Source organism: Daktulosphaira vitifoliae, unplaced genomic scaffold (genome assembly GCF_025091365.1).
Source record: "Daktulosphaira vitifoliae isolate Bord-2020 unplaced genomic scaffold, ASM2509136v1 Scaffold_1, whole genome shotgun sequence".
Lineage (NCBI taxonomy): Eukaryota > Metazoa > Arthropoda > Insecta > Hemiptera > Phylloxeridae > Daktulosphaira > Daktulosphaira vitifoliae.
This window is the reverse complement of record NW_026099572.1, coordinates 2,436,217-2,462,037: the sequence shown is the minus strand read 5'-3', so window position 1 is coordinate 2,462,037 and position 25,821 is coordinate 2,436,217. Positions and strand designations below refer to the sequence as shown.

General features: G+C 23.5%; 2 protein-coding genes and 1 long non-coding RNA gene across 11 annotated transcripts in view; all 3 read left to right on the top strand.

Moving 5' to 3' along the window:
• LOC126893785 (elongation of very long chain fatty acids protein AAEL008004-like) overlaps positions 1–15,114 on the top strand; it is a 30,588-nt gene extending 15,474 nt beyond the window's left edge. For 2 of the 4 annotated variants that reach the window (XM_050664287.1, XM_050664288.1), the window contains exons 5-8: positions 4,598–4,654; positions 8,323–8,428; positions 9,616–9,752; positions 14,734–15,114. In XM_050664287.1, the coding sequence (XP_050520244.1) occupies positions 4,598–4,654; positions 8,323–8,428; positions 9,616–9,752; positions 14,734–14,907 (474 nt within the window). In that variant the 3' untranslated portion in view covers positions 14,908–15,114. Of the gene's footprint in view, positions 1–4,597; positions 4,655–6,089; positions 6,196–8,322; positions 8,429–9,615; positions 9,753–14,733 lie in introns of all 4 variants that reach the window. The other 2 variants (XM_050664286.1, XM_050664285.1) reach the window with 1 other exon arrangement.
• LOC126893823 (uncharacterized) overlaps positions 1–25,821 on the top strand; it is a 138,307-nt gene that overhangs the window by 52,994 nt on the left and 59,492 nt on the right. The gene's annotated exons all lie outside the window — the stretch shown is intronic.
• LOC126893789 (elongation of very long chain fatty acids protein 4-like) overlaps positions 17,392–25,821 on the top strand; it is a 28,438-nt gene continuing 20,008 nt past the window's right edge. Inside the window, exons 1-8 of one of the 6 annotated variants that reach the window (XR_007701263.1) lie at positions 17,392–17,608; positions 17,918–18,108; positions 18,257–18,346; positions 18,938–18,994; positions 19,622–19,727; positions 19,873–20,009; positions 20,079–20,476; positions 20,543–21,492. Coding sequence is in view for 3 of the 6 variants with exons in the window: in XM_050664295.1 (XP_050520252.1) it covers positions 17,518–17,608; positions 17,918–18,108; positions 18,257–18,346; positions 18,938–18,994; positions 19,622–19,727; positions 19,873–20,009; positions 20,079–20,255 (849 nt within the window). In the remaining 3 variants the exon portion in view is untranslated. Of the gene's footprint in view, positions 17,609–17,738; positions 17,757–17,917; positions 18,109–18,256; positions 18,347–18,937; positions 18,995–19,621; positions 19,728–19,872; positions 20,010–20,078; positions 21,494–25,821 lie in introns of those variants that run through there. The other 5 variants (XR_007701264.1, XM_050664295.1, XR_007701265.1 and 2 more) reach the window with 5 other exon arrangements.

Sequence of the window (25,821 nt, the reverse complement as noted above, 5' to 3'; positions counted from 1 at the left end):
TTCCTAAATTTTTTTTTTTTTTTTTTTGTGTGTCTGTTACCACTTTTTCTCGCTCTCACCGAACGGATTTCTTTCAACGATACGTTAAAAGATAACAAATCGTATCTAGTCGAAGACATTACCCTCAAAAATTGAAAAATTTTCTCTCGTTCCTCGTAAATGAGGGAAATCTCCAAAATAATTACAAATTTAAAAATCGCTAATTTTCGATATTTTTTCAATTTTTTTTACTTAAAATTGCCATAAATTTTTTAAAAATGAACATATTAATATAGTTTTGTTTTTATAGATGCTTGATGTCTTAACCTATCATCTAGTATATTTTTTTTATAAATTTAACCCTTTACGAACCCACGGGGGGGATTCAAAATGACAACTTTTTCACAAAAAATTAACTTTTGAATGTGTTCCGGAAATACTAACACTTTTATATATATCTTAAATTATATCTAATGTAATATACTTTATTATGAAAAAAAAAAAAATTTCGGACTTTATTTTGTCTTCACAGTGAAAATGGCTACTGTATGCAATTTTTGTGTTAAAATTCTCGATTTTATATTATACATTTTTAATATTAAAATGTTATAACTTTTTTAAAAATGTATGGATCAATTTTTTTTATGAGAAATAATATTTATATACTTCTTTCATTTGACATACTTTTTTTTTAAATCGGATCATTTCCTTTAATACAGGGGGCGGTCAAAACATAAAAATGCATATAGAAAGTAAAACTTTTTCAACTTAATTTTTGAAAGTGTTCCGGAAATACTGACACTTTTAAATATATCTTAAATTAAAGCTTATGTTATATACTTTAATATTAAAAAAGAAAAATTTTGAATTTTTTTTTGTCTTCATGTTGAAAATAGCTACCGTATTCAAAAATATGCTATTTTTGTGTTAAAATACTTAGTTTTGTATTTTATTTTATTATAAGGGAATTACACTGATTTTTATAAATATTATATCAATCTAATTGACATAGTATAAAAAGTTAAACGTATTTAAATTTTTTTGTTTCTTTGAAGTCGAGAAAAATAACTTTAAAATTTGAACTAGCTAAATTTTCATTTTTAAATTAAGTGACGAATGCGACATACGGTTTCTGAGACGGTAACACTTGGGTCTTTCACGCCTGTGGCACTGAATTTTTTCTTAATTCTTTTTGAGTTCGATCGCGAGGTTTCACTCGTGTGACAACGCTGAGGCTGTGTCAAGCTCACCCTAACTAAGAAGAGTTCTGAGTGTGATCTAACTTCTCTACAACGTCTTACGTCCTGAATCCAGTGTTTTATTTAATTATCTACTATCATAAGGTCAATCTTATTATATGTATTTCCCCTTGGCGATATCCAGGTCTGTATATGGTTTTTTTTTTGTGAAAAATGCATGTGCTACTAATCACCGTTTTTTTAAAGTCGCTAATCTTACGCCATTATCGCCTGAATTCATTTTGTATTATTTTTTACATTTTTTTAGGACTACTATCGTATATAATATATATCATGTTGTGGTAGCGGTAGGCCAACGACAACGTAATTAAAGCAGAATTAAACTAAAATAAATTCTATTTTTTAAAGCTATAATATTATTGACTTTTTAATAATATTTGAAAAGAATAAAAACAAATCATTCAGAAAACCTTGAAAATGTTAATCATAGACACATTGGCGACCGGTGTCTGTTGACCTGTATTTGTCAGCGCCGGCGCATGCCAGTTAGTGATAAGACATTTCGAGTTTTGCTTAATAGGCGATTTAAAGAAATACAACATGGTCGGTGTGATACTATCTTAACTCGAGTGATACACAAATCAGTGCGATGGTAAAGAACACGGTCATGTCAACTGGCTATAAAAATCTTTAATTATGTTTTCTTTCTCTTTGGTGCGTAGTAGTTGATCTGTGATACGTTTATCCATTTGCATTACATGAACATAACCGTTCATATTAATCAATGTCTACCTGTTACCTGAGACGATCCTGACATCTTCTGACTGAAGTACGCGGGATTGTCACACCCATTATCCATAGAAACCATTGATGACATTTTTGACTGAAAAAATATTATAAGATGTTAGATTGTTAGTAAATTAAAAACTATCCTGATAAATTTTTTGAAAAATCAAAATCTCAAATTTTATATTTTCTATTCACTTTGACCTTAGTAGAGTGCACTCTGTTAATTATTTCATATTGAACCTAAAATTTGTATATATTAATGTTAAACTCATAGGAAATAATCCTTGGGACCAACTTCACAAATTAGGAAAAAAAACTTAAATTTATAAATAATGGGTACTCTAACCTATAGACATTCAACTTGCCAACTGACAGTCAGTTTAGTAATCCACAAAAAATATACTTACTTATGGACGTTGAAATATTATATGAATTAATTTAAAGGAAAAATTAAATACAATAAAGTTTGGTCCGATAGTCAAAAAAAAAATAAAATTTTCTGAATAGTATCGAGATTTTGCCAAATAAGCATATTAAAAATAGAGTAATTTTAACTTGTTCTAGTCAAGGACAGTAAAATGATTTAGAATTCATGATTACTAACTTCTGGCGTTAGAAGAGGTTAACCCTTTATTGGTTTTTGGCTTGTACAGTATTCACTTAAAAAATACACTAATTGAACAGAACTAATAAATTTCAAATTCTTAAATTTTCACGTAGTATTTTATTTTTTAAGACCTTCATGGATATTTTTCAATAATTATCATCAATGTATCATTATTATTACAATATTAATATAATTGCTAAAACAAATTCCAGTAAACTATAAAGTACACCAATATTTTTAAATTTCCTTAAAAAACTATTTTTTTTGTACTGTATGCAAATTTTATTTTCTGTTTTTCTAAAAATATAACTAAATGATCTAAAATAAAAATATTGCAAAAGATAAAATATTTTATATTTCTGAAAGATTTAATAATAAAAGTTAAACAAAATAAAACATGTAAAAAAATAAGTTAAACTTATTTTTGGATTCTTTAAGATTGATTTTTAGGAAATTTTATAATTAAAATGAGGTTGAGCTTTTTATCTTAACTTGAAAGTTAAAAATTGACATTAAGAATATTGACATTAAAAGAATACTTTTACAACTATATATTATTTTTCTGCGAATTTACATTTGATAACATTTATTTATTATAGAATTAATCCGATTAGGATTATTTTATTATTAATAAATGGCACTGTTGTTATTATGTTTATTTTGTTAAATACAATTCGTGATCTTAATAGTATTTTATATTTATTAATATTGATTGTCAACAACTAGTCGTAACATATCATTTATTTAATTTTTCTTGATAATTGTTGAAATTTATTTCAAGGTAAGTGGTATGTAAGGGCACAGCTTGTCAAAACATTTTTTATATCTAAAGATAAATTTTCGTACATGAATCCCTTGCTTATGTATATACAGAGTGATCGAAATCTGGTAAGACACTTATATTCTCAGAAACTATTGAGAATTTAAAATTTTTGTAAAAAGAAATATTATTAAGTTTATAAAACTCTACAATAATATGAAGTTAAAAAATTTTTTTTTATCCCTTCAGGGATAAAAATATTTATTTATAATTTTTTTGAATGGGAACCTCTATTTTTGATTTGATAATATAATAGAAAAAAAAATTACAAACAATTTTGTTCTTCTAATTTTTTTTATCCAAACAACCGTTTACGTTTTTTAATTGTTTAAAGATTTTGACTTTCAGAAAAAATATTGTCATTTATTACGTTTCATAATATCGGTGGCAGTGCAACCGGTATTTTTGTTAGATCCTTTAGTCTTACAAAACCATAGACTTAGCTATTAATAATACACCGAAAACCCGGTTTGAATCTATTATTGTTATCACTCATTTAGAGCGTTGTAAATTTTTATAACTAATTTACCTGTCATAACTTGATTAATAAAATTTGGTTTATACAACAGAAAATAAAAATAATGACTTCTGTATTTATTACAGTAAAATGACAAGAGAAATTTGGCCTAAAATCACTTAACTTTAAAAAGCTGTAACGGATGAACGGTTAATCGGATAAAAAAAATTATAAGAACAAAATTGTTTGTAATTTTTTTTCTATCATATTATAAAATTATAAATAAGGGTTTCTATCCTTGAAGGAACGAAAAAAATAATGGTTTGACTACATTTTTTGTAGAGTTTTTTGAACTTGATATTTTTTCTCTTTAATAAAATTTGAAATTCTCAATAGTATCTAAAAAAATGAGTTTCTTTTTCATTCATTTTGTGGATTACATATACAGAGTGTTCAGTAAATATGTAAACAAAATTCTATCGTTCTCATAGTTTGTAACAAATCAACCGTTTCTTTACTTTTTAAATATTCTCTATGTATATGTAACTAAAAAAAATATTCTTGAAATTATTTTTATTTTGTGTGTAATTGATTGGGTTTATTAAACGGATCGCTTAGATTTTATTGTAATTTCATCACTATTAAAATTGATTTATATGTACCGTTTTTTTAATTCAAAGTTAATTTACATGTTATTTTTAACAAATTATTTGTTCTAATAGAGGTTATTTCTAATTTTTTTTTAGCTTAATAAAGGATCCTGGTATTTCTTCATATCAAAGTTAATGGATCTCACTGATACCGTAAGTATTTAATTTTCTAAAATGTTGTGACGAATTCGACGAAAATATACTTGGCTAAATCAAATATTTGCACTGATTTAAAATGTGCAATTAGATTATTTCCATCACTTTTTAGCTTCGATGCGAAGCTGAGAAGGTATTTGTTTTACTATGATGTTTTTTTTTTTTTTTTGTGTGTCTGTTACCTCTTTTTCTCAGCTCTCACCGAACGGATTTCTTTCAACGATACGTTAAAAAATCACAAATCGTATCTAGTCGAAGACATTACCCTCAAAATTGAATAAATTTCCCTCGTTCCCCGTAAATGGGAGAAAACTCCAAAAAAATTACAAATTTAAAATTTGCAAATTTTCGAAAGTTTTTCAATTTTTTTTACTTAAAACTGCCATTAATTTTAAAAATTGACTAAATCGATATAATTTTTTTTTATAGAAACATGAGGTATTTAACTATCATTTTGAATATTTTTTTTATAATTTTGATCTTTAATTGCTCACAGGAGAGGATTCAAAATGACAACATTTTATGAGAAACAAACAATTATATTTTTTAGATTAGTAGTTGATCAGGAATTTATATAGTTACTATTCAAAGTAAATATATGAGAAAAGCTTTAAATTTCGTTAAAATTACTATTTTTTTTTGCATGATAATGGTATTAGATAATGTCAATAAAAATTATAACAATTATATTTATGTAACTCTTGGCGTTTTAATAGATGCTACAATTGAAATATTCAGAACTATATACCATATAGTTCTGTATTAATACTGTATGGTACCATATAGTACCATACAGTATTCTAAAACATTCTGATATTCAGAAATATTTTGTGCCTAGTTTTACCTATGATTTGTCCGCTTATGTGTTTTCATTGTGAATTTCATTTTAACCAATATTTTTTTTTATGTTCATACTTTGTTTTAAATAATTAATAATATCAAAAATTAGAAGTGATAGTAAAAATCTAATTGGAGATTTGAAATCAGTGCGAAAATTAATCTAGAAAAGTATATTTTTGACTCTGTTGAAAATTCATAGTAGTTTAGTGTATTTATTCATAATTAACGAAAAACTATTTTCTGAAAAGTCTCACATTAAGCCTTTAAATTTTTATACACGTTTGCCAAGCAGTTAATATACAACTTTTTATATTTTCTAACCAGTACTTTGGAAGTTATTAAAAGTTTAATTTAGAGATTATGATCAAGGTAGGGTTATGTAATTTGTATTATTAAGGATTCATATGTTGCGACTTCTCTCTATTAAGCATATAAATTGTTGTAATTTTTTAATTATATAAGCAATTGTAAATCAAGAGATAATTGATGTCAAAAAAATCGAGAAAAAAATTCACATTATTTTAAGAAAAATCTAATAATAAATAAAAAATTAATCTATGTGTATATTTTTAATTTAATAAAATTTGTTCAGGTGTTTTTTGTTCTGCGGAAGAAACAATCACAAGTATCATTTCTGCATATTTATCATCATTGTAACATGGTAATCACATGTTGGGCATACCTCAAATTTATAAAAGGTTTGATAATATGCTATTTAGTATCATATTTTTTACTATCTTTAAAATAATATGTATATTACATTTTATATTATTGGTTTTTTATTAAAATATTAACTCCGCCCTTAAAGAGCGTATTATTAATGTATGGAAAATTAGCACATTATGCGGTCTTTTACATCAGTCCGTCCACTGTTACACACATAAGCAAAAACAATAAAACTAAGTTTATCTTATCTAGGGTATTAATGCCATGTTTGTAATGTATACACACTATCATCATATGTATACACAGTAATCATGAAAAGATAGCGTTTTCTTCTGTCCTTTTCTCAATACGTATATCAATGTTTAATACCGTAAAATAATACATGAAAATTCAAATTTTCACAAATTTCAAAACGTTACAGAATGTTTACTACTCAATATTAATAAGATATTTTTTTACTAAAATTTTTCTTAAATTCTACTATACAAAATAGCTATCTTAGATTTTTTTTTTACATTTTATTTAAAATTTAAAAATAAATAATATTTTTAATAAAATGTAAGAAAATTAATTATTGAAATATAGCTATAGACCTAACGTATAACTATTATTTAAAAAAAAAATCAACTAAAAATATTAACTGGATTAAAAGTTATTTAAGTTATCAGTGAGTGGTGGCCCACCCCCTGTATATATAGAATGTTTAATAACTAAAGAAACGGGTTACTATTGTTCTCATTGTTTGTNCTCAGCTCTCACCGAACGGATTTCTTTCAACGATACGTTAAAAAATCACAAATCGTATCTAGTCGAAGACATTACCCTCAAAAATTGAATAAATTTCCCTCGTTCCCCGTAAATGGGAGAAAACTCCAAAAAAATTACAAATTTAAAATTTGCAAATTTTCGAAAGTTTTTCAATTTTTTTTACTTAAAACTGCCATTAATTTTAAAAATTGACTAAATCGATATAATTTTTTTTTATAGAAACATGAGGTATTTAACTATCATTTTGAATATTTTTTTTATAATTTTGATCTTTAATTGCTCACAGGAGAGGATTCAAAATGACAACATTTTATGAGAAACAAACAATTATATTTTTTAGATTAGTAGTTGATCAGGAATTTATATAGTTACTATTCAAAGTAAATATATGAGAAAAGCTTTAAATTTCGTTAAAATTACTATTTTTTTTTGCATGATAATGGTATTAGATAATGTCAATAAAAATTATAACAATTATATTTATGTAACTCTTGGCGTTTTAATAGATGCTACAATTGAAATATTCAGAACTATATACCATATAGTCATATNAATTATAACAATTATATTTATGTAACTCTTGGCGTTTTAATAGATGCTACAATTGAAATATTCAGAACTATATACCATATAGTTCTGTATTAATACTGTATGGTACCATATAGTACNTACAATTGAAATATTCAGAACTATATACCATATAGTCATATCATACAGTATTCTAAAACATTCTGATATTCAGAAATATTTTGTGCCTAGTTTTACCTATGATTTGTCCGCTTATGTGTTTTCATTGTGAATTTCATTTTAACCAATATTTTTTTTTATGTTCATACTTTGTTTTAAATAATTAATAATATCAAAAATTAGAAGTGATAGTAAAAATCTAATTGGAGATTTGAAATCAGTGCGAAAATTAATCTAGAAAAGTATATTTTTGACTCTGTTGAAAATTCATAGTAGTTTAGTGTATTTATTCATAATTAACGAAAAACTATTTTCTGAAAAGTCTCACATTAAGCCTTTAAATTTTTATACACGTTTGCCAAGCAGTTAATATACAACTTTTTATATTTTCTAACCAGTACTTTGGAAGTTATTAAAAGTTTAATTTAGAGATTATGATCAAGGTAGGGTTATGTAATTTGTATAATTAAGGATTCATATGTTGCGACTTCTCTCTATTAAGCATATAAATTGTTGTAATTTTTTAATNTCTCTATTAAGCATATAAATTGTTATAATTTTTTAACTATATAAGCAATTGTAAATCAAGAGATAATTGATGTCAAAAAAATCGAGAAAAAAATTCACATTATTTTAAGAAAAATCTAATAGTAAATAAAAAATCAATCTATGTGTATATTTTTAATTTAATAAAATTTGTTCAGGTGTTTTTTGTTCTGCGGAAGAAACAATCACAAGTATCATTTCTGCATATTTATCATCATTGTAACATGGTAATCACATGTTGGGCATACCTCAAATTTATAAAAGGTTTGATAATATGCTATTTAGTATCATATTTTTTACTATCTTTAAAATAATATGTATATTACATTTTATATTATTGGTTTTTTATTAAAATATTAACTCCGCCCTTAAAGAGCGTATTATTAATGTATGGAAAATTAGCACATTATGCGGTCTTTTACATCAGTCCGTCCACTGTTACACTCATAAGCAAAAACAATAAAACTAAGTTTATCTTATCTAGGGTATTAATGCCATGTTTGTAATGTATACACACTATCATCATATGTATACACAGTAATCATGAAAAGATAGCGTTTTCTTCTGTCCTTTTCTCAATACGTATATCAATGTTTAATACCGTAAAATAATACATGAAAATTCAAATTTTCACAAATTTCAAAACGTTACAGAATGTTTACTACTCAATATTAATAAGATATTTTTTTACTAAAATTTTTCTTAAATTCTACTATACAAAATAGCTATCTTAGATTTTTTTTTTACATTTTATTTAAAATTTAAAAATAAATAATATTTTTAATAAAATGTAAGAAAATTAATTATTGAAATATAGCTATAGACCTAACGTATAACTATTATTTAAAAAAAAAATCAACTAAAAATATTAACTGGATTAAAAGTTATTTAAGTTATCAGTGAGTGGTGGCCCACCCCCTGTATATATAGAATGTTTAATAACTAAAGAAACGGGTTACTATTGTTCTCATTGTTTGTAACTGTGGGTTATATCTTACAACACACAATTATTTAAATGGCGGTAGACTTTTATTAAACAAAATTATAACACGAAAATAGACGTATAAACACTAAAAGAAAATATATGTATATACAGTAAGGAAAAATAAAATAATCGAAGTAAACATAATACACGATGACAACAGCGGCGGGGTGTAGCGGTCGTGTAGCGTATCGCGGACTAGACAGTCTGAACTGAACTAACTGAACTGACTGATTCTTCCGATATATATATAGCTCCGATAAGGCTCTCGCTAATTCTAGAATATTCTATACCCGCGTAGGTTATCTTATGGCGTTATCGAAGTTTCTCGAAGGTTTTTGATAACGAGAACATTCGAGAATATTCGTTGCGTATGTTTTGGTCGCTACATAACGATTGACTTGGTTTTTTACTTACTGAACACATTGAAAATATTTTTTTGTTTAATGTATTATTATTTTTTTTACAGGAGAACAGTTGCTTTTATGCGGTGTTTTAAATGCAACAGTCCATGTTATTATGTATAGTTATTACTTTTTATCTGCACTAGGACCTCAAATACAAACATTTTTATGGTGGAAAAAATATTTAACTAGAATACAAATTGTAAGTTTTAATAAAAATTTCTATTTAATGTAAAAGAAAAAAGTTATTTTATAAAGTTAAATTTTTGGGATTTTATAAAAAGTTTCCTTTGTATTTAATTATAATATACACACTTGAGTTTTCTCATTTTTTAAACAAAATTGTCTGGAAGTTATCAAAATTTGTACATATTTCCACTAAATATGTTAGAAAAAAATAGATTTAAGCTGTTAATTATTTTTGAAAAAAAATCAATCCATACCACCAACAACACCACTACCTGTAATTATTTCAAATGAAAAAATTATTTGTGCAAATTGCGTTACTACGTGCCGCAAGAGGGTTGAAAATTTGACTGAAAGATTAGTTTTTCGATTATCGTCTCTTATCATACAAACTATGCTATTTTTAAAAAAATTATAGAACTTTATTTATAAAACTGTATGTTTGCCGTGAAAAATTTTATTAGAAAATAACCGTTTCTCTGATACTTAGTTATTATTTTTGTTTTTTGATAGACTTTATTAAAATAATATTTAGCTCATTACTTAGCTATAAAAGTAAAAAAAAAACATATTTTTATAATAACCTTTGAAACAATTTTACCATTTATTTAAATATTGCAGACGAACTATTCAACATTCAGAAAAAAACAATTAATATGAAATTGTTTATAATTAAATTTTTATTAGTTATATTGTGCATTTTAATTTTTCTACCAAACGTAATTCAAATATTTGAGTATTAATGAGCGAAGAATTTTGTTTTTTACAAATATAGAACAAAGATCACAAGATAAAATAAATTTAATTTAAATTAAGTAGTTTTACATTACTAAGGATAAAAAATACATTTATAAAAATTACACAACATGAAATTATTTTTGAGATTTCATAATATAGTATATAAATATATTAAACTAAAAAATATTTATAAAATAATTACAAATTTATAATAAAATAGATTTACTCTATTCTGTTAAACTTATTTAGACATTCAACATTCGTTATAATCTTTTATTAAATTAACGGCTCATTCATTTGTAACAAATATAAATTTTGCTCCCAACGATGCTTTTTGATAACTTTTGTTATTTGACCATTGGGATGTTTTACATTTAAAAATTCTATATTAATAGAAAAGCGGTTAAAAATTTAATACGAATTCTCACTGTTCAATCATTATTTTTATTTTCAAAAACATGAGGATATTTTGGAGAAACAATTGAACACTTAAAGTTTTAAATTATATTTGATGATAATTTTATATTTCTAAAAGCTTTTACCATTTATATTTTGTTATGGTTACCAACTGATATGGTTTCATCAATTAAAGAAAACAAACAAACCTCGGGTAACAAATATCTTAAATGGTAACAAAACTTTTTAACTGAAACTAGAGATATGCCTTAGCTATTGCGTAATAATAAAATTGAAGTCTTGAATAGGTGATTAATAGCTTAATTTACATCAAGCTTATATTTTATGTGCAAATTAATTTAAAAATACTTATACATCTTAAATCTTATTTAATCCAACTTTTTAAATATTTAAAAGATTCAAACAAGTTTAGGGTAACATTTGGTTTTTGATTTGGTATAATTTATAATCTCATTATAAAATAATTGAACGATTCTCACAAAGATATGCTAAATTCTGCTAAGGATCATCTCGAGTTTAATCATCCCAGAGACGATTATAAGGAATTAATAATAATGTTTCGAGGTGGTGAACTTTAATACTTCATCATACTCAGATGGCCAAGCAATACGACTTAAAAATTACTGTATTTCTCGAGAATATTTACTTTAATATCAAAAAATTAAACAGAATTAAGTAATATATGAATTTTTTAATTAAATTTGTATATAAATGTGTATTTTGATCCACCATCAGCTATTAAAGCACCTATTCAAAACTTAAATTTCATTAAATCTTATTTTTTAAGTGTAGTGTAATATGTACATTTTTGGTAATCTAAAATATAATATCAGGTAGAGTAATTTATAAAAATTAACTTTTTATCCTTTGTAATTTAAAACTACTTAATTTAAATTTAATCGAATTATTTTGTTAACTTTGTTCTGTATTACAAAAAAAAAGAAAAAATACACGCATTATTATGTGAATATTTGAACTACGTTTGGAAAAAAAAATCAAACGCACAATAAAACAAATAAAGAGTTGTAATCTTAACAATTTTTATATGAAACATTTTTGTTTGAAACCCTCTTGCGGCACTCTAACGTCACTCAATTTTAATGAAATTTAATACATATTATTTTTAGCTTCGATACGAAGCCGAGAAGTTATTAATTTTGCAATGATGTTTTTTTTTTTTTTGTCTGTGAAATCTCAACTCTCGCAGGACCGATTTTGATGAAAAATGTGCCAAAAGATCACAAATCGTATCTAGTCGAAGAAATTACCCTCAAAATTTGAAAAAAATTCACTCGTTCCCCGTAAACGGGGGAAATCCCTCAAAAAATAACAAATTTAAAAACCGCTAATTTTCGACATTTTTCAATTTTTTTTACTTAAAATTGCCATAACTTTTTTAAAAACGATCAAATCAATATAATTTTTTTTTTATAGATACCTTAGGTATAGAATAGAAGTAAACCTATCATTTTATATATTTTTGTGTACATTTAATCCTTTACAAGCCCACTGGAATGGTTTCAAAATGGTAACATTTTTACAAATGACTTTTGAAAATGTTCCGGAAGACTAAGACTTTTATATATAACTTAAATTAAAGCTAATATAATATACTATTATTATAAAAAAAAAAAAATTTGACCTCTGGACTTGTATTCATGGTGAAAATGACTACCATATTCAAAAATATGCTATTTTTGTGTTAATATTCTGGGTTTTGTATTTTATTTTATTTAAAAATACATGACAAGGGGAGTCACCGATTTGGATAAATATTATATAAATAATATTGATATAGCATAGAAAGTTAAATTTATTTAAATTTGTTTGCTTTTTTTAAGTCGAGAAAAATAACTTTGAAATTTGAACTAGCTTAAATGGCCATCTTTTTCAGCCAACGACAGCGACGTACGGTTGCCGAGTCGGTAAAACATGTGTTTGACGCACTTGGGGTACAAGATTCCAACCCACCTATGGCAAGGAATTTTTTTGCATTTTTTTCTTGATGCTTGTTAAGTTAGAATAAGTTTTCAACTCTTTTGATTTTTGTCTCATTTAGATTCAATAACTTTAATAAAGCTCAAGGATCCCATCACTGTAGTCACCACTCGCGAGAAGAAATTTTTTATTCATATTAAAATTATTTTATTATATTTTAAGTTTTATCTTCGATGCAAAGCTGAGAAAATATTTTTTTGTGATTATCATTTATTATCTCTGCTCTAATCTGACCTACTTTTTTCAACGATACGTCAAATGATTACAATTCGTAGTTAGTTGAAGATATTACCCTTAAAAAATTCCTTAACCAGCTTTTTCCATACAAACAATTAAAATCATTCATTTCTAATATTCATAAAGTATTTATTATCGAACTATATTTGATATGATAAGAATATTCAACTACAAAAGTAAATAATTTTACTTTGCAATTTTTTAACTCTATTTGTGTGTGCTACTATCAGTCTATAATATTCCAAATTTTTTGTAACGTGTTGCTATACAAGTCATAAATTTAAAAAAAAAATGATTTTTATTTCCACCTGAATTTAACGATGGATTTTTACAATTTTAATCAAATTTTATAATACGCTCAATTAATTAAATCTTTTTAATAACTTTTTTTTTATTGGTTATTTTTGATAAAGTAAATCATTGTAATTAATTAAGTTCTGAATATTTCCATTGTAAAATATTTTTCAACCCCAAAAGTTAATTAGAAATGATTACTATAATTTTTATTTAAGTGATCTATTACGATAAAAATGTAAAAAAAATAATGAGTTTTTCTGATAAATTTACTGTAAATAGTAATTATAAAATTTTCTGATTGTATATTAATCTTAAAAATTTCATTTTTTTCTATTTAATAATGTCAATTTCACACTTGCAAGTTGAACTATAAGCTACGGCAACATATTTATTTTTTTTTTTTAAGATNAAGTTGAACTATAAGCTACGGCAACATATTTATTTTTTTTTTTTAAGATAAACTTTACAAAAACTTTTCATCATCTTTAAAGAACCAAAAAATTTATTAAAAATGAAATTTTGGACTGATTATTTTTAATATATTAAAAATCAAAATCAATAATAATTTGAAAACAAATTTTTTTTCTTTTAATTATTATTTTATATGTAATTAGTAATAATATAAAAAATTAGAATTGATAGAAAAAGTCTAATTGCAGATTTGAAAACAGCTCGAAAGTTGATCTAGAGAAGTATATATTTGCTTTTGATGAAAGTTCCTTGTAGTCCAGTTTATTTATTCATAAGTAACAAACATTTTTTATTAAAAAGTATTGCATCAATCCATTTAAATTTTTATACGCGTTAAAAGTATATGAATATACAACTCCTTTTTGTTTAAAAAAATATATGTATTATAATATAAAATTACAATATTTATATAATTGAATATCAATTTCATACTAAATTTAATTTTATAATTATTATGTATTCATATATTATAATTATAAATCGGGATAAAATTAAGGGAATAAGAGTTATGGTTGCTTTTGAAATGATCTATGAATCTCTTAAAATTAAACACTATCAACAGACTTGCATCGAAGCGTTTCTTATAATAGTGATTCTAATCACTGTCAGATATCATCTATACTTGTCCCATCTATGCCTTGTCCACACTTTGCCTCCACCCCACTGTGCTATCGTTTTTTTAACCTTTTATTTTAGAGTTGTATGAATGAAACAATATTTTCCTTTACGAAAATTAAAAATTTTCAATGGTTACCAAGAAAATGAGTGTCTTGTTCTTAATGAATGATTTTGTGTATATGTAAATTAAGTCTTAATAAATTTTTTTTTTTTTGTTACAGACACAATTTTTACTTTTAATAGCATACCAAACCTGTTTGTACGTATTTGATTGCAACTTTCATAAGCTTTTTGTTATGTATATTATTGCCGATATTGCAATTTTCTTATACTTATTTGTAATGTTCTACCGAAAAACGTACAATGAAAATAAACGAAAAGAACGTATCGATTAAAAACTGTTCCTGAAAATAATTTGAATTATTATCATTAAATATTTAAATTATGATGGATTTATAATACTGATGGGCCAAAATTGTTTATTAATATATATATTTTTCTATTTTTTATTTAAAATACCTTTGAAACCCTGCTACTGTATATTAACTAGTGCCATTACCATTAGATTTTCTTTGCAGTCAATATATGTTGCCACAGATGAAGTATTTGTATAATTTGTGTTTACACAAAATGTGACTAAAATATTTGTTCCTTGGGTACCCCTTCTATATATTTTTAGTTAATTGAAAATTAATGCAAAATTTTGAAACAATCCATAGGGTTACACTTTTGATATGATATTTAAAGGTTGAGTTTTAAAATAATTAAAAAATACTGAAATTTTTCCAATTTTTTTTATAGGTAAATTATACAAAATTTTATTGAATAAATAACTAAAAATATATAGGATAGTAATTTCAAAATAATAGGTTAATATTAGTTACGTACAGTTATTTAAAAAGTGCTTAAATTTTGGCAAACCTATTGGTGCTAGATAAAATCTAATGAAATATTTGAAACCACTTCTAAAAAATTTAGTACAATAATTAATATATATATATATATTGTTTTGTCGAGCTCTGTAATGTATAATATATAAATATATATATAAGTGTTTTATATTTTTCATATTATTGTGTCATAATTTTATACCAAATAAAAATAATAAAATATGGATTTTTATGATATTTATTTATTATTGAAATACAAATTCCTTGTTTTCAGTATTATGTAAAATAAATATTTTATTGTGATATCAATAATTTATTAAACATATGTTTATCATAATTTTGTCTACCTATACATATATAAATAATTTTCCGTTTATAATAACTTGTTCTAAAAATAATCAATTTTAATTAAATTTTAATAAACTGAATACTATTATAAATACATATCGTTTAAAAATGTTTGAACAGTTGACAGTTGATTTTGTTTAATGTCAAGTAAGTTATGAAAATAAGGGATTAATTTGTCAATTAATATCTGTTAATCAACAATAATTGTTTCCTAAAATCATAGGGTTTCAATTATATATTCTCGGTTTAAGCGATTCAACAATCGTCAAAATAAGTAAAATAACATTAACACGAGTACAAAATATTTTGCCTTGTTATAATGATTAAATAGTTATATAATTGACGTTAGAAATAGTGTAAAATTATGATATTTACAACACAATATGAAAAAATTAATGCTCTCTTTATTACGGTTTAGAATTTCTAAAAGAGAATCTTATATTAATATAAGCACATTCATTAAATCTATTGTTATATACACTTTATGTTTGCAAGAGGGAGTACAATGACTTCATAATTTTTATGAAAATAGCGTTAGTAATAATTACACACGAAATATATTGTATTTATTTCAAAATTCTAGCTATTAGAAGTTTCTTGATAATAATATTACCTGAAATAATTGTTATGTCATTGATTTATAAGTTTATAAATCAATGATAATACTCAAGGATATATAGTTTTATTGTCTTTCTTTATTTGATGACTTATAAGACAAAATTATGAATTTTTACTTAATTGTGTAAAGTAATACCCAAAATTATTTTTTATTATTCAATTACATATTATGAAAAACTTTAAATATTGGTTAACACATTAAACAAGCACTAAACATTGTATCAATGTTTATTCAAATTAGTTATTCTGAAAAAGTTAAATAGCTAATCAAACGTATACCGTAAAAAGAATAACTGTTAAGTTGACATATGGATCTTTTTGATGACCGGTCTTTAACGGTATTTTGATTAGTTTGATAATTCTAATTAGTATATTTTGATTTTCAAGTAATAATATCTGAATATGATCAATAATTATTATTATTTATTATTTTATAAATTGTGTTTTACAAATGTCCATTAACTAAATATTTATGCGACGCAACAATTTTCAAGTTAAACATTTAATTATGACTGAAATATTTATTATTTTACTTATATTTTACAGCCTATTAAAAAATTAAGTCTTAATACTTGTATTAGAAAGATAGGAAAACTTATCATCTTTAGATAAAAAACTCTATCTATTCCATAAATAAAGTAAAGATTATAGTATTTATTTATCTTATAATTACTAGGATGTACCAACTTATATTTTTTGGTATGAAAAATAATACTATACAGCTTTATTTAATATACATGCTTTGCTCATTAATTAATCGTTATAACACTAATATCATAATTAATAATTTTATGAAACAGTTAAATTTGATTTGTTTGGAAACACTTTCTTAAAATCAATTAATGATTTGTTGCCTTTCAAATTTAGTAGAAGGTGGTTAAACGCAAAATAATAATTGCCGATTTCATGCATAATAGAAAATTAATGTGAAAAAGGGTCATTCTTAATGTACAATCATGATGGATAGTCATATATAAACGATTTCAATTACAAATATCTGTTTAGTTAATATTTACTGTAAAATATATATGTACATTTTTCAATTAAAAAGTGATTTCTAGAAAATCTTCAGTTGTAAAAATAATAATTATTTTAACAGAATTTTTATTAAATATAGTAAAATTCAGTTTATTTGATGAAATTTAATTTATGTTAAAAATGTCAAACGAAACCCATGGAAGTTTTTTTAAGGAAATGCGTCTTACTTTTATAGATTTGATCAAACAAGAATTAGTTTATGGTAAATATTTAATTAAAATAAAAAATAATATCTATAGCGAAAATAAATAAATTTTATTACAGTATTATGGGTAAAATACGAAATAGCACAAGTGTTTATTTTTGGATCATTTTTTAACCATGTTAAAGTCATAACTTTTGATACAATGGTATTTTATAAAAATCAACTTTAATTTAAAATGTATAAATAGCTTATTAAATTTTTTTAAACGTTATGATGTTTTTACGTTACATTAAATAATAAGTAAAAAAAAGATTCTAGTTTATTTCTGTGAATTTAATTAACTAATGCTAAGGGATATTTTTTTAGATGATGAAGTAGACTCTTGGATGTTTATGAAAAGTCCGTGGCCAATATCGTCTATTTTAGTTATTTACTTATTATTTGTATTAAAAGTAGGTCCCATGATAATGAAAAAAAGAAAGCCTCTGAATTTGAAGATGGTAATGTTATTTTACAATATTATTCAAACAATTTTCAATGGCTACATGGTTTTATTGGTAAGAATAATGTAAATATATAAAATTCAATAATACCACAAATCTTAAAAAATATTAGAAAAATAAATAACTGTACTTGTACTAGTTATAATTATTATTATTCAAAAAATAAATAAATATTGAAGTGACATTTTAATTTTTTTTTTAGTTTTTCATTACACCTGGAGCTATCAGTTATCATTTCAAGTATCTATGTAACCCACTTCCAAGAAATGCCAATGTGTTTCTAATGCATGAGGTAATGTTATTATTTTTATATTTGGTTTAAAATACTATGCTGTAGCCATTGTTTTTATCTTAAGTTATTTTAGTTAAAGATGTCCATTATGTTATGACTGCTATTTTAAAAATTTATAGTGAGAATTATATATCATTCAGTATATTTTTTTTTTTTAATTTTACATCATTATTTTATAAAGAATTCATTTGAAATCTTATGGACAGTTATCCTGAAATTAATGTTATGCTTTTTACAAATATTATATTCATTGAAATTTTTTCATTAGCTTAAATGTAGATTAAAAATTTAATATTGGTTGAAATGCTTCTTTAATCTTTGTTTCCGTTACATAAGGATTATGTTGTTCACTGTATTTTCTAGAATAATTTAGATTTAAATTCGATTCTTTACAAGGAAATTTTAAGAATGTCCCAAAAATAATTTTCATTTTACAAATGTCAAAGGTCATTTTTATCTAAAATATTTTTTGAAGGTACTTGATTAAATTTAGAAATTATATTAATAATTATTTTTATAAAATATACTTACTTATTCATGACATGAATTATATATAGTATTTGTTAATTTTTTGTCTTTTTTCGATTTCAGCTAAATAAAGCGTCATGGTATTTTTTTATATCCAAAGTGATTGACTTACTTGATACTGTAAGTATTTTATAATATCATATAAAATTATACTATTTATAAATGATTTAAAAGGTGTTAATGACCATATGAATGTATATATATATATAGAGAGAGGATATCATTGGCGTAATTACAGGGTTATGGATGTTATATATTTGTAACACGATAATAATGATAAACTATGATAATAATTATTTTTTGTTTGATGGGATAGTGAAAAAGTTTTTTAATGTATATTACCCTAAGGTGAAATCCTAATTACGCCACTGAACGGGAACGAAAACTGTTTGTTTGTTTTTTGTATTTTAAAATGATAGGTAAATGAAATATTATGTTATAAATAATGTATAATTTTAACTGTATTTCAATATTTGGTTTTATATTAATAAAAAAGGGTATCCCGATTTTAATAAATATTTTTATTTTTTTTTAATATTCTTTATCCTTTAATATTCTTTATATTATTTAAAAATTCTTTGTGTATAATAAAGTTGTCTGTACTAAATAATGTATATTTATAAAAAAAAATGTGATATCCTTAACCATAGAATTTTAAGGTAACTTTTTCAAACAATATTAATAAAATAATACTGACAATAAAATCTAATATTTAAATTTAAAATTACTGGTTACACACTTTTTCAGGTATTCTTCGTTTTAAGGAAAAAACAATCACAAGTTACCTCTTTACATGTCTATCATCATGTAAATATGGCAATAACATGTTGGGCATATTTAAAATTTATAAAAGGTGAGAAATAATTTTATAGAATTTATAAGGGTGAGCAAAAATGATGTATTTAATAAGATAGTATGATAAAGTTGAATGATATTTTTCCTTTTTATGTGTGAATATATAGTTATTTAAATATATATGTACACATGTTTATTTGTAGGTGAACAATTACTTTTCGGTGGTCTTCTTAATTCATTTATCCATGTTATTATGTATAGCTACTACTTCTTATCAGCATTAGGACCTCATATGCAAAAATATTTGTGGTGGAAAAAGTATTTGACTCGTATGCAAATTGTTAGTTAAAAATATACTACTGAAATATAACTTTTATTGTATTAATATGTTTATTTTATATTTTTAAAGGTTCAATTTCTTATAATAATGACATATGAAGCAGGATTGTATGTGTTTGATTGCAAGTTTCCTAAATTATTTGTGATGTACGTAATCGCTGATCTCACTTTATTTTTGTATTTGTTTATTATGTTTTATATAAAAACATACAATCAACGACCTCAATTAAAAGAACATGTGAATTAATTCATTGTTATTAATTAGTAATTAACATTAATTTCTTATAGTTATTGTAATTTAAGTAATTCATTTTAAATGTTACCATAAGTTTCAGTAGTCTAAAAACTGAACTTCAACATTCATATAATGAAAAAAACTATTGTTTTGGCATAGAATTTAATTTAAAATAGTCGATAAATCTTTGATTAAGAAGCAACACATCTATATCATTTTTGTTAATTTTATTGGTGAGGAAAAATAGTTTTCTATGTAATTTAAAGTACTTGTGATGATTTTTTATTATTTGATTACAGCGATGCTTATTGATTTTATAAAAAATTTGAGATCTTATTCAAATACCTGGGAAATATTAAATATTATATTACTAACGCATTTTGACCAAAATGTAAGATAGTTGGGTTTGTTTCTTAAGCGATCAAATATAGCAAAATGTACAATATAACTCGTTGTATATAAATCAAGTAATTTATTAAAAAAATTGTGCAGTTAAAACTGATAAAGACTACAAACGAAGTATGTATTGATTGTAATTTATATGTATTTCTTAATATTTTAAATGCATCATATGGTGTAGGTAACACAATTTTAAATAGTCAGGGCAGGATTTTGAATTTGTAACATGTAATATGTTAAACCAAATGTATCAATTTTAATATTGCTTGATAGAGGATTCATTGACAATGACACTACTAACATTAGAAACCAAATATTCATTGTCTAATGTCTACATGTCTAATTCTATCAGCATTTTCATCTGTAGTAGATTTCAGAACATTAAAAGTAGATGATTTTGAGGTACTCAAATTTAATTCGCTTATTATAAACTCTTCAAAATTAGTACAGGATACACTACTATTTTTAAGATCATTAATTTCAGCTAAAAAATGTGAAATTAGTAGTTTTAATTCGGGAATAGTTCATAAACCTTTTTGACATGATAGACAAAATTATTTCTACATTTGAATATTTTAAGAAATCATTTTTTCTCACTGTCTGTAAGTGCATAACACTGACTATATGCTTAAAATCTAACACAAATTTTATTGTTACGTCTAATTAAGAAAAATTAAGATTGCATATAAAACAATTACAAACCATAATTAAGCCAATTTTAAAACTAATACAAGCGTACGTACAAATATTTGATAGAAAAAAACAACTTAACAATATCACTATCAGTATACAACTCTAATACGTCTTTTTAAATATATATTTTTTTATCTATGCGACAAGTACATGATAAAGTAGGAGTAGTACTATACATTTAAATGTTAAAAATATTTTACATTTAAATTTTTTTANAAAAAAACAACTTAACAATATCACCATCAGTATACAACTCTAATACGTCTTTTTAAATATATATATTTTTATCTATGCGACAAGTACATGATAAAACTGGAGTAGAACTATACATTTAAATGTTAAAAATATTTTACATTTAAATTTTTTTAATTGTTTTAGATAGATTTATTTATATTTAATTAAACCTCATTAAATTTGAAAACAATTTTTTTTTCTTTTAATTATTATTTTATATGTAATTAGTAATAATATAAAAAAATAGAAGTGATAGAAAAAGTCTAATTGCAGATTTGAAAACAACGCAAAAAGTTATAGCAAAATAAAGTTAAAAATGTAAAATACAAAATCGAAAATGTTCACACAAAAATAGCATTCGGTAGCCATTTTCACCGTGAAGATAAAATAAAGTTCGAAATTTTTTTTTTCCATGATAAAGTATATTAAATTAACTTTAATTTAAGATATATATATATAAGTGTTAGACTTTGCAGAACATTTTCAGAAGTTAAGTTGAAAAAGTTAATTTTTTGTGAAAAAGTTGTCATTTTGAATCCTCTCCTGTGGGCTGGTAAAGGGTTAAATTTATAAAAAAATTATACCAAATGATAGGTAAAGATATCAAACATCTTTAAAAAAAATTATATTGATTTGTTCATTTTTGAAAAAGTTATGGTAGTTTTAAGTAAAAAAAATTGAAAAAATGTCGAAAATTAGCGATTTTTAAATTTGTAATTTTTTTGGAGATTTCCCACATTTACAGGGAACGAGGGAATTTTTTTCAATTTTTAAGGGTAATGTCTTCGACTAGATACGATTTGTGATCTTTTGACGTATCGTTGAAAGAAATCGGTTCGGTGAGAGCTGAGAAAAAGTGGTAATAGACACAAAAAAAAAAAACACATCTTAGTAAAACCAATACCTTCTCAGCTTCGCATCGAAGCTAAAATGAATGTTGAAGGAAGAAGAGGTAGAGGAAGACCAAAAAAGAGATTGAGGAATGCTATTGAATGCCATATGTGGGAGGTCCTGTCAAGTTGAAGTTTAGAGTAAGGGTGACCCCAAGTAGTTTGGATTAAGGCGAGGAAGAAGAAGTATAATAGTATAAGTTTTTAGTATAATAATATTTAATCGTTTTGGATACTTATTTATCAAACTCAAACACATCAAATATATAATAAGAATTAATTACTTGTGGTTTGAATTAAAATTAAAATATATTTAAAATATTAATTTAAAACTAAAAAATATTAAACATTTTTTACTCGAAAATATTATAAAAAATATGAGCNTAAAAAAAAAAATAAAAAAACACATCATAGTAAAACCAATACCTTCTCAGCTTCGCTCAAAGCTAAAATATGAGCTTCTGCAAAAAATTGTTATAGGATTAAAATATTTTTTTAAATATTTGATTATTTAGTTTATTTAACATACCTATTGTTGAAAGGGGGGTGACTGGGATCCCAACCAGAACCACACTCTTTTGAGGTGCCAACAATAAGAATCTTAGCCCTTTCAGTAAAAAAGTAATTACCCCCAATTAAAAATAAAATGTTATGTGTTTTATCATATAGATGTGTAATCCATTTGGAGTATAGAGAAAATATAATTTGAATACTCAAAAATAATATTTTAATAAGCGCCTATTGGCCTCAGAAATAAAAAATGTATAAATAAAATTTTTTTTAGTAATTTTATATATTATTGATGAAATTAAATGTCTATATATTTAATAAATAAAAATCAAACCTAAGTATTATTAATTTATAAAAATAATGTTCATAATCCTAGCTTCACAATACAATTTAGAAAAATACNATAATGTTCATAATCCTAGCTTCATAATACAATTTAGAAAAATTCAATTTTTCTTTTAGTTAAAAAAAATTATTTTGCTAAATATTGTTATACTCAACAATTATAAAAACTGATTAAGTGAAAAACCAAAGGGTAGAGGCAACTGCCTTTTATTTATTTCAGCGAACGCGCCATTCTCAACAATATTTCTCTAATAGTAATTTATGTATTTGTTGTTCACCTCGAACTTCAATAGCACTGCTGTGGTGTTACTTAATTTATATCCGCTCGAACACTATTATATTTATAGTTTACAAGAAAAAACGTTGTGTAAACTTTAGATTAGTTTATTTTTGTTCAAATTATTTTAATTTAAACAATTTTTCTATTTATAATTTTTATTAGTGATAAACGAATAACAAATTATTGGTCAGTTTTTTAAGTAAGTCTTTTAACTTTTGTAAAATAAAATAAAAAAAGGGATATGTTTAAGAACAAAATTAATGTATATAATATTTTCAATTAATATTTATCAAATTTATCTATGTTATATANAAAGATATATATATATATATATATATAAGAACAAAATTAATGTATATAATATTTTCAATTAATATTTATCTAATTTATCTATGTTATGTAATTAAGTAAGTCAATGATAGAATAAAAAATAGTCGAGTCAAAACAGAAAAAGAACCAGGCATGTAAAGATTTTGGCCTACACTCAATTATTTTAATCCAAATTTCAGTTGACCTACCTGTTTGTTTTCTGGCACAAATNATTCAATTATTTTAATCCAAATTTCAGTTCACCTACCTGTTTGTTTTCTGGCACAAAAAACTTTTAAATTATTGATCACAAAAATTTTTATTTTNATCACAAAAATTGTAATTTTGATAAAATTAACATACCTTGGTTTTCTCTTGACCTTTCACATATTAAAATTATAAAATTGACCACCAAAAAAAGATTGTCCCTATATCTTAGTATTTTGAAACCAATCATAAAAATTATTTTGATAACGCGTATTTTTCATTTTTGAAAGTGTGCAAGCATTTATATTTGCTTAGATTTTAACATTACTGTAAAAAAAAAAATAATAGAATGTCACATGATAGTTACAAATACGGAGAAGGTAATACAATACTGGAAAATCTGATTTTTAACCGGAATAAANAAATAATAATAATAGAATGTCACATGATAGTTACAAATACGGAGAAGGTAATACAATACTGGAAAATCTGATCTTTAATCTGAATAAATTTTACAATGACTTAATTCAGAAATATTTTTCTACATTTAAGTGTAAAAAACTATAAATTTATACCCAAATTTTCACAAAATCAAACTTTAAAACACCATAGCATCTTGAATTTATAATCAAGCTAAAATATGATTCAATTAGTAGTTGCATGGGATAGTAAGTCTGGTCACATTTTACCGACATTTATTTGTTTTGTTGTTGAGACACCGTTATGTTGCGTAGTAGTAGTAGTAACAGTATGTGTAAAACTAATTTTTAGTTCATTAGCTTTTTTAATTAGATAAACTTATTTTATTAGCGATATAGTCACTAAAAATAAAAGAACTTTTACAGTTTTTAGAACTTAAATGAGTATAATTATTTTGTATTTGATACCGAAATAAGTATTATAATTTTAAGATAGGTGAAATATTTTATATTAAGCCTAGATATTAAGGTCTAATTTCTAAATAAAAATCTACCACAGTAATAAAAAGTAATTTTTAAAAATTGATAAAATAAGAATATTTCAATTTCTACTAGCTAATAGTCATTTCTATCGAAACATTATTTAGTAAAAATAAATGAAAAACTAACAATTTTTAAATAATATTTCGATATCCATGGTTGTATATTTTTATATACATAAATTTTAAAAATGTAATCAATATATTGATTAAAAATAATTGACTTTTATTTCACTTGTATTTTTATAAATTATTTGAATTTTGTATGTGCATTTAGTGAAATATTAGCGGGCTTGTTATGAATACTATTAAAATGTATTCAAAATACAAATTCGAATACTAATATTGAAAAGTTTTCTTATAAAAATACAGTATTTCAAATATTCTTTTTTTTTACGAAATAATAGATTTTCATGCACAAAAAATTACAGTTAATCGTAGTTAAAATTTTAGTAAACTAATTAATTATGAAATATAAGTCGTCTAAAGACTAGTGCAACATTAGCAGACTTGTTAAAAATACTTTTAAAATGTATTTAATATACAAATTCGAATACCAATATTGAAAAGTATTTTAGTGAAAATACAAATAGTTTTTAAAAGTATTTCAAATATTTTTTTTTTAAAGAAATAAAAGACTTTCATACGCAAAAAATTACAGTTAATCGTTAATTAAAATTCTATTAAACTAATTAATTATGAAATATAAGTCTTTAGTTATCCTTATACATAACAAAATAACTGTTATCTTTG